At 42.2% G+C, this 9603-nt stretch overlaps 1 protein-coding gene across 3 annotated transcripts in view; it reads right to left on the bottom strand.

Annotated features, from left to right (window-relative positions):
- Nucleotides 1-765: 765 nt before the first annotated feature.
- ITPR2 (inositol 1,4,5-trisphosphate receptor type 2) overlaps nt 766-9603 on the bottom strand; it is a 639393-nt gene continuing 630555 nt past the window's right edge. For all 3 annotated transcript variants that reach the window (XM_055395002.2, XM_055395006.2, XM_055395005.2), the window contains 2 exons: nt 6091-6252; nt 766-5403 (listed from right to left, as the gene is read on the bottom strand). In XM_055395002.2, the coding sequence (XP_055250977.1) occupies nt 5317-5403; nt 6091-6252 (249 nt within the window). In that variant the 3' untranslated portion in view covers nt 766-5316. The remainder of the gene's footprint in view (nt 5404-6090; nt 6253-9603) is intronic.

Below are 9603 nucleotides of genomic sequence, written 5' to 3'. Positions count from 1 at the left end.
TGTTCTTATCAGTTTTCTACCTTCATCAAGTTTGGTCTCTGTGTTTCTGTGTTCCATGTGGCAGGTTCCCTGAGATATGCCAGTGCCTCTGCTTTCAGGAAGGGACATAGGAGTGGTTCGAGTACACAGATTTCTGGCCTGCAGATTTTTGTGCTCTGAAGACTTGCCTTCCTGACTTCCTCAAAGCACCGTGGTTGACAGTCAAATGCACGGTCACTTTCCAGTGTCCATGACGCTCCCCACCACGTGTATCCTCTGTTTGTGCCAATTTCTCTCACTGGAAGAGGAACTCATTGTTCAGTCTCCCTCCCAAAGCCTTTCCTCAGATCTCAAACAAAACAAAACAAAACATTTCTTGTCACCCAGCTTCAAGGACACTGCAAAATGTCCATGTGAGCAGAGAATTCTCTTCGTGGTTTGCATGTGACTCATGCAAGTCATTTTGATTTCAGCTGTGCCATGCTCTGGGGGTTAAGAACCAGGAAATTCTGGTCATGACTATATATGACCTGTGCCCATGGAGCCCCTGCTGGGTGTCAACACAATGTCGATATACTAGGAGGTGCTGGCCAATTGGGAGTCAGGCCAATTCGCAGTAAGTGTTGGGTACAATGGCCCACCTGATCTATCTCACCAGTGTGGTTCAAGATGCCAAAGCTTTGTCCCCCAAATCTATGTAAAATAGCAATAATAATGATTTTCAAACCAATACATTATTTAGAAACATTAAAAAATGACAAAGCACTTGAAGTATCACACGCAAAAAATGTTTTACAAATTCAACTTTATTAATAATAATCTATAAGTTATACTTATCTGGTCTTGACATATATTAGAATCATACTTTTTGAGGCAAATATAGTAATCTTCTACTGCAGTGGAAAAAAGGCTTCTGGTGAAATGAGAAGAACTGGTATGATACTTTCATAAATTATTCAAGTCTGTGGAAACACTCAGTTCAGAGGTGAAATCTGGCTTTGTTTTCAGATTTCTTGAGTTTCACATGCATTTAAGCTCCTCTGCTCCATTTTGGTATAGTGTACTTTCTTCTACTAAATGGTGTAGATTTACCAACAATTCTTTCAGAGATAACAAATGAGTGACTGTGCTTAGTTGCTCAGTTGTGTCTGACTCTTTGCAACCCCATGGACTGTAGCCTGCCAGGCTCCTCTGTCTATGGGGATTCTCTAGGCAAGAATACTGGAGTGGGTTGCTGTGCCCTCCTCCAGGGTATCTTCTGGACCCAGGAATTGAACCAGGGTCTCCTGCATTGGGATTCTTTACCAGCTGAGCCACCAATGACTAGAGAGCTTCAACTGGCCTCAGGCATTTTCTTCAGGGTGGAATTAGGTGTCAAATTTGTAAACAGAAAGCTCCCCACATTAGCAGATGCAAACTAGGATATACAGAATGGATAAACAAGGCAATGGATAAACAATAGCACAGGGACCTATATTGATCATCCTGGGATAAACCATGATGAAAAGAATATGAAAAAAGTATGTATATATATATAACTGAATCACTTTGCTAGACAGTAGAATTAACATAACATTGTAAATCAACTATACTTCAATAAAATAAACTAAAAAAAGAAAGCTCCCCATGGGTTTCCCCTTCCCCACATACAATATGCCCTCACAACTGCACTCATTCTAGTCACTTTTCTGGTTCCTATGGGCACCTGTGCTTGTGTTTAAGATGTCTGCTGCACCCCTTTTTTGCATTGCAGTGAGTGTCAGAGCTTCCTAGAACAGGTCTGTGGGTCAGAATATGCTGATTTGTGATTCTGTAAAGATTTAAGTACTGCTGGAGGGAACACACCTCTTACAGATGCTCTCCACAAAATCCTGTTCTTTGCATGTTTAAGGGTTATCTCTTGAGATTGTAATCTGTTAAATCATTATGCCTGTGCAATATTTACTTACTTATGTCCCAGTCTACTGGGTCCCTGGAGGCTAAGCCCTGTTCATCCTACTATCTACCCTTTACTCTGTCTTTCCCCTAATCATACTACGTTATTACAAGCTCAGTTGTGTCTGACCCTAGGTGACCCCTGGACTGTAGCCTGGCAGGCTCCTTTGTTCATTGAATTTCCCAGGCAAGAATATTGGAGTGGGTTGCCATTTCTTCCTCCTGGAGATCTTCCATTCCCAGGGATTAAATCCGAGTCTCCTGCTTTGGGGAGGCAGGATCTTCACCACTGAGGCACCAGGGAAACCCTTCCCCTAATCACAGTGATGTCCCAATGTGCACTTTCCCTCCCCAAGTCTCTAGATCCCCAATTTCTCTGCTTATTCTCAGCCCTGGGGCATGGGGCCAGAGGGTGGACCTTTCAGCATTACTGCTTCTAATAAAACAACTATAAACTAAAAAGAACAATCAAAACAATGAGTTGTGAGCTGAGAATATAGAAAAAAGCAAACAGTTCTGACTTGAGCAGAATATCTTTCTGATTTATCAATAATCCACTAGAAGATGCATCCTCATCACCAACAGAAAAGTTTCAGTATGCAAGAAAATAAGCCCTTGTCTAAACAAACTTTTAAAAAGTAAAATATGTTAATTTTACATGTATAAAATTTATTTTTTAGTATTATAGTCTTAAAACATACCTGCGTGAAACTCTTGGGCTTCAGAGTGGACTATGTAGGGGAATCAAATCCTTTTGAAATTAAAAATTATGTTCCGCAGAAACTGATACTTTTAAGCCAATATGGGTTTTAATAACTAAACAGTAAAACATTTCTCTTAACATCAAAATCAAAGATGACTATACTTATTTTAATATACTAAATAAATATGAGAACATTAATTGACACTTGTCTAGGTCAAATATTCCAGTTGAATTAACAAACATATATAAAAGAAATATAAATTTATAGCAAATGTCATGATTATCTGCTTCATCATGAATTTAATAGCCTGAAAGCTGCCTTTTTTGTTTGCTTTCATTTATTTTACTTTAATAATCTCAAAGTATTGAGGAAAGAAAGAAGAGAAACAACTGAGCAGTATTTCAATTTTGATTAAGTAAGAGTCTGGTTAGTTGCAATCCCTTCTGAATACTTCTCAGAGGAGAAAGCACACTGTAATATGGTGGCCTGCCACTCCACAGTGGTTGGAGAGGTTAGGCCATTTCTTGATAGCAGGTACATATCCAATGACTCATTCTCTCTCTAAAAAAAAAAAAACCTGTAAGAAAAAAGTAGGTAGTTCATCTGAAAGATTGCTCTCATCTGTACAAACTAATTTCTTTTCTTGATGCTGGGATATCCATGAGAAACATTGTTAGTTTGTGCTAAACAGAGATAGGTTCTGACGTTGCAATATAGCCAGTATTTACCGCTTTACCCTGCCTGTGAAACTCTCTCCCTGTCTCGTTAAAATACTTGAAAAGGGTACTTTTCATCTAATACTGTTAATAACAAGAATGGCCTTATTTTGTGTTTTTTTTTTTTTTTTAAATGGCTACTTTGGTCTACTTCAGTTTTGGTGAAGCCATTTATAAATCAAAATGTGATATGGTTTAAAGTTTTAGTGAAGCATTAGGATTGAGTGACAGTAGAATTTCTCATATAGTCACTGAATGCCCACTGGGTCCTAGGCTCTGTGTTAAATATAGCTCAGTTTCTGAGTATCACTTGATCGTGATCCTTCAGGGACCGGTCCAGAAAAATACTATCGCATCAGAGTGAGGAATTTTTAACGTGGGGAGTTATTTGGAGGGGGGCATGCATCAGCAGATTCAGTTCAGAAATTCAATGCTCTGGGTTTCCACAGCTTTACTCCAAGTCTACATTTTAATGAGGTGTGGAAGAAGGATGGGTTTGGGCATCCTTTATCATCTTCCTAGACCATGATCAGAGAATTTTAAGGATCCAATAGCTTAAACTACATTCATATAATCCAAAAGCTTTAAAAAGGGGCATAGCAAATCCTGTCCAGACCTTAAACCTTGGTGGTAATAACTACGAGAGTTTAAAAGGCAATATTTTGTTCTTTTGGGGGCAGCAACCAGAAAAGGTCAGCTTGCTGAGCAGCTCCCAGAGTCTGGTGTCACGTGCCTTGCCCTCTCACCACATGGCAGTTCTCCTAACATCTTCATGATGTGAATTTTGCTTTAGCATTCTAAAAGCATAGTCTCTAAGACTAACACTGGCATGACAGCTTATTTTCTCCCTCTACAAATTCTGGTTGCATAATTTAACATAAAAACAATTTGAGAAAGAGATTACTATCTTTTTACCTTTTGCAAAGCTCTTACTGATAGAGTTTAAAATATGCAATTGAAACGTTGCATTTTCTGGAGTATTCAATACATGCCTTGGATTTTTTTTCCTAACTGCAGGAATAAATAAAACCACTCAGTTCTTAAGCACAGCAAACATGAATCAAATCGCTTTTACTCCATATTTATAAAAGGCAATGCCACCATCATAAGTTTCTCTGTATTTCCTGTCACCTTTAAGCATTTTCATTTGTTAATCTCAATGTATTTCAATAGCACACATACGTTCTCAAAAAATTCTTCTCTGGGGCTTACTGTCAGCTTTTTTGTTCCCAAATCTTTGATAGTCTTAGTTTCTACATGATTTGAAACATGATGCTACCAAGTTATATGAAAGCCTCTTTTTGTGCTCTGTATTGACAAGAGTCCCTCTGAATCTGGGAGAAAGCAATCATATTCCAGTCGTGTTGTCAGCTGAGGGACATAAGCTCCAAAGCACTAGTTCCTGGGGCCATAAATCCATTGTGTTCCATGTTATAAATAAGGAAATTGCCTGAGATGGTTACAATTTGGAAGCATTAACATTTTTTCTTTGCAGCTCTGATTTTTAATCTTTTTAGTTATTTCCCTTAGTAAAACTTAGCCACCAAAATATGACTTCCTGTATCACTGACCCAGATGCCATAATTAAAAGAAAGACATTCCAACCAACCATGACAAAGGTTGCAGTGAGCATTAAAGACAAAACAGACCCTTATCAATTCAGCCAAAGGTAGTTCTCTCTGCCTTGCATCTCCTTCCCCCCGCCTCCTCCCTCCTCTCTCTGTCCATTTGAGCAAGCGGCTTCACTTTGCATTAAGAATGCGTGATGTGTGCTTTCTAGCGGCTGCATTTTAAGTTTGGTCTCCTCAACCATGAAAACACAGTTAAAAATTGTTCTCAGAGCTAAACCACTCAACATCTTGGCACTTGGTTGTTTTTAACTTTTCAACAATAGGCACTGTTCACTCCCCTCCGTCTCAGTTCTTTATTCACTGATCAGGCAGGACACTGATGAAAGGCTAGTCACGGCTGCCCCCATGGTATCAGTGTGGTGGCATGTGATGATTCACATGGGGTGTGTTTGATCCGAGAAAGCCCAGTCTCTGCTTATTCTTCCTTTGTTCTGTCATCTGGGGGGAAAAGAGAGAGTGTATTAAGCTGATTTTTCTCACTCTTTCCCAGCGCTGGTGGAACACAGTGTTGGGTGACTATTTCCCAGTGAATATTTATTAGAAAAGGGAAAATATTTTTAAAAGCGACTTTCCATAGGCAGAGAAACACAGCAAACCCCTCTCTGTGGTTAAGAAAGAGGAACCATGGTTCTTTTAAAGCAGCCCTTGCTTGTCACATATCATCACTGCCATCACCTTAGTCATTTTAAAAGCTACCACAGTTACTTTTGATACTATTTTTACTAAGGTTAACAATATTACATGATGAAGGGGTTGACTGTAGGACTGAAATGATAGATACTAATGACGATCTGCTTTCCTGATGAACTTAATTATTGCTGTGATGGCAGAATTTACGATTTTCTATCAGAAAGTCCAAAGCGGTCCCTGTTTTTCAGTATTTGTTCCTTCCTTCCCTGTTCCACAGAAGAAGTGTCACACAAGATGGGCGTGATAAGCAGAAGCAGCCTCTGCTGGCCGAGAGGTGGTTCTTACAACATAGCGTGGGGTTTCTTTACGGTGATTTACAACCCCGTGGATAACAATCTCACTGCCAGGATTCTCCAGTCTCTCCCACTTATAGTGGTGAAAGATTTCACATCACCCCCCGCCCCTCACCCAGATCCATCTCTGAAGGGCACCCACCTGCTCCTTGAGCTCTGCCAGCTGACCGGACAGCTGTTTGACCAGACTCATGGTTGACTCCAGCTTCTCCTGCAGGTTCCGAATCTCGTTTTGCTCGCTGTCACCTTCATTGCTAACAAGGGACATGGCTCGCATCCGAGGAAACCAGTCTAAATTCTTCTCCTAAAAGCAAATAAAGCAAATAAATGTGCAGGAACAAGGGAATAAATATGGAAGAGAGTCTCAAGTTATGTAAAGAATGTTTATAAGGGTTCATTATCATTAACATTTTGGAGAAGAAAATGGCAAGCCACTCCAGTATTCTTGCCTGGAAAATCCCATGGACAGAAGAGCCTGGTGGGCTACAGCTCATGGGGTCGCACAGAGTCAGACACGACTGAGCCACCGAACACATTATTAACATTCTTAGCACTTTCAAAGCAAAAGGTACTTTTTCTGGCCAGGGGTGGGGAGACGTTGACACTGGGAATGAAGTGAGGGTTCCACATTAGTCTTCATGAGCTGAGGGGAGATTTTAAATATTGAAACGGATTTCTTATGGTCTGCCCCGGAGGTCCCAGGTAAAGCATTTAGGACAGTGTCCTGCACCCTGCAGGCAATTAGTGAATCTTGATGAATGATGAGCTAGGCTTTGGAGGCTGAGAAGAGCAGATCCAAATGTGTGTGGGGACAGTAAAGGCCTGAGCTGTTTATCCTCCCTACCCGATCCCTACCCTGGCGCAGAGGAGAAAGGGCTGGCAGAATAGGAGGCGATAAAAGACATGTTTCAGTTCCAGGTGCCCACGCCCATTTACCTCCCACTTCCCCAAGACAGGCTCTGGGGAAGTGGGAGGGCATGGCCCTGGGTTACGCTGTCTGCTCCTTTTGGAAACATTTATTACAGTGGGGATGGGGTTTTAGAGTTAGACTTCCCCAGAGGGCAACAGTGGGTGCCACTTCTGTTTTTCCAGGCTGACTGAGAGTGTAGAGGTGTGTGTGTGTATGTGCACGTGTGTGTGTGTGTTCCCTCCATTGTGGTAAAAACAGATGGTTACCAAGATACCCACATCTCTTGAAAATTCTTCCTGATTGCCCAACATCATAGAATCCCCGTGAATTACTTGTATCCCATCTTTCAATCCTCAAGAAAGTTTCCCATTTTATAGATGAGGAATCGAGCAGTCCCAAGAGTTTAATTCACAAGCTAGGAGTTGGCAGAGCTAGGATTTGAAGGCAGGTTGGCCAAGCCACTTGATGAAAGTGAAAGAGGAGAGTAAAAAAGTTGGCTTAAAGCTCAACATTCAGAAAACTAAGATCATGGCATCTGGTCCCATCACTTCATGGCAAATAGATGGGGAAACAGTGGAAATAGTATCAGACTTTATTTTGCAAGGCTCCAAAATCACTGCAGATGTTGATTGCAGCCAGGAAATTAAAAGACGCTTACTCCTTGGAAGGAAAGTTATGACCAGCCTAGGCAGCATATTAAAAAGCAGAGACATTATTTTGCCAACAAAGGTCTGTCCAGTCAAAGCTATGGTTTTTCCAGTGGTCATGTGTGAATGTGAGAGTTGGACTATAAAGAAAGCTGAGCACCGAAGAATTGATGCTTTTGAACTGTGGTGTTGGAGAAGACTCTTGAGAGTCCCTTGGACTACAAGCAGATCCAACCAGTCCATCCTAAAGCAGATCAGTCCTGGGTGTCCATTGGAAGGAATGATGCTGAAGCTGAAACTCCAATACTTTGGCCACCTCATGAGGAGTTGACTCATTGGAAAAGACCATGATGCTGGGAGGGATTGGGGACAGGAGGAGAAGGGGATGACAGAGGATGAAATGACTGGATGGCATCACCGACTCGATGGACATGAGTTTGGGTAGACTCCAGGAGTTGGTGATGGATAGGAAGGCCTGATGTGTTGCGATTCATGGGATCGCAAAGAGATGGACACAACTGAGCGCCTGAACTGAACTGAACTAGACTTTTGGCTGGGTTTCCCTGGTGGCTCAGCAGTAAAGAATCCACCTGCAATGCTAGAGACCCAGGTTTGATCCCTGCGTCGGGATCCAACACAGGAGGGGATGGCAACCCACTCCTGTATTTTTTCCTGGAGAATCCCATGGACAGAGGAGCCTGACAGGCTACAGTCCATGGGGTTGCAGAGTCAGACATGACTGAGCATGCACACAGCCTTTTGGCCACTGATCAGGAATCCCAGTCTATATTTACCTATTTCCTTAAATCACCTTCTCCCAATATCCCTAGCAGTGACCTTCCTGCTTAAGATTCTTTCCACTCCAGAAAAGCCCACTGCAGTGGCTACAAAGGCATCTGCCTAGCTGATGCCTAGAGCAAGAGCCAGGAGAGTTCTTTCTCCCCCTAAGGGGAAAGGGGAAACGTCCAACCTCTGTACCTTGGCACTTCTGTCTAAATCTCATCTGGCCCTTTGGTTGGTTTCTTTGGTAGCTGTTAGTCAGAGAACAACACATTCTTCATAGTTCCTCACCCCCAGTGGCAGTGGAAAGGGCTGATAAAAGATAGGATAAAATATTCAAGAGAGTTAAGCTGCATTTAAACAGCTGTAGCTAATTAGCATTTCAAAGGAGAATGGTAACTTATTCTGAAGTGCAGAGTGACAGCCAGATTCATTCGATTAGTGCTTCAACATCTATTGCCAGGTATTTAGAGATGAAACCAGGTAAGACAAAATGTCTGCTCTCAAGGAGCTTGTGGCTTAGGACAGCCCTCCATGAAAAGTGGACTGGGCAGTCTGTGTATCAAAATTCCCTGGGGTTGCTTGTAAAAATAGCAGATTTCAACCCCACCAACTCTTATGAAATCAGAACCTCCTAGGGGGCCTGCATGATTTGTAGGTGCACTAAAGTTTAAGAAGTCTGATCTATGGAGACACAGAAGATTAACGAGAACCGCTAGGGTAGTGGCAGGGTAGGGAGATGGAGTGAAGAGAAAAGATCTGAAGTGGCTAGCATAAGGAATGGGAAAAGTGAAAAATGAAAGTGTTAGTTGCTCAGTTGTGTCTGACTCTTTGCAACCCCATGAACAGGCTCCTCTGTCCATGGGATTCTCTATCAAGAATACTGGAGTGGGTTGCCATTTCCTTCAACAGGGGATCTTCCTGACCCAGGGATCGAACCAGTTATCCTGTCTTGCAGGCTGATTCTTTACTGTCTGAGCCACCGGGGAAGAGAAGCCAAACAAGGACCACTGAATGCTTGCAGAGTGGAGTGGGAGGCCCTATCTTGGAATGACTCCATCAGAAATCAGGGCTCACCAACAGCCCAGGTGGGTGTGCAGCTGAGGCCAAGAGCTGGACTGATACAAGATGGTGTATCCCCTGGAAAGGGCATCAGAATGACAAAGGTATCGGGAAGCTAGGTATGTCAGCAGAGCAGTGGCTGGTGTGAGGAACACTAGTGTGTGGTCTGGTAGGAGGGATGGACAATAGACAATCTAGTGAACTCCAGTTCTCTTGTCTATTTAGAATCTGTATTATCTACTGTACTATCTCTTAT

This window comes from Moschus berezovskii, chromosome 6 (assembly GCF_049115385.1).
Source record: "Moschus berezovskii isolate FMDL1 chromosome 6, NW_MosBer_1.0, whole genome shotgun sequence".
NCBI lineage: Eukaryota > Metazoa > Chordata > Mammalia > Artiodactyla > Moschidae > Moschus > Moschus berezovskii.
The sequence above is the reverse complement of the archived record's forward strand: the minus strand, read 5'-3'. Positions and strand labels throughout refer to the sequence as shown.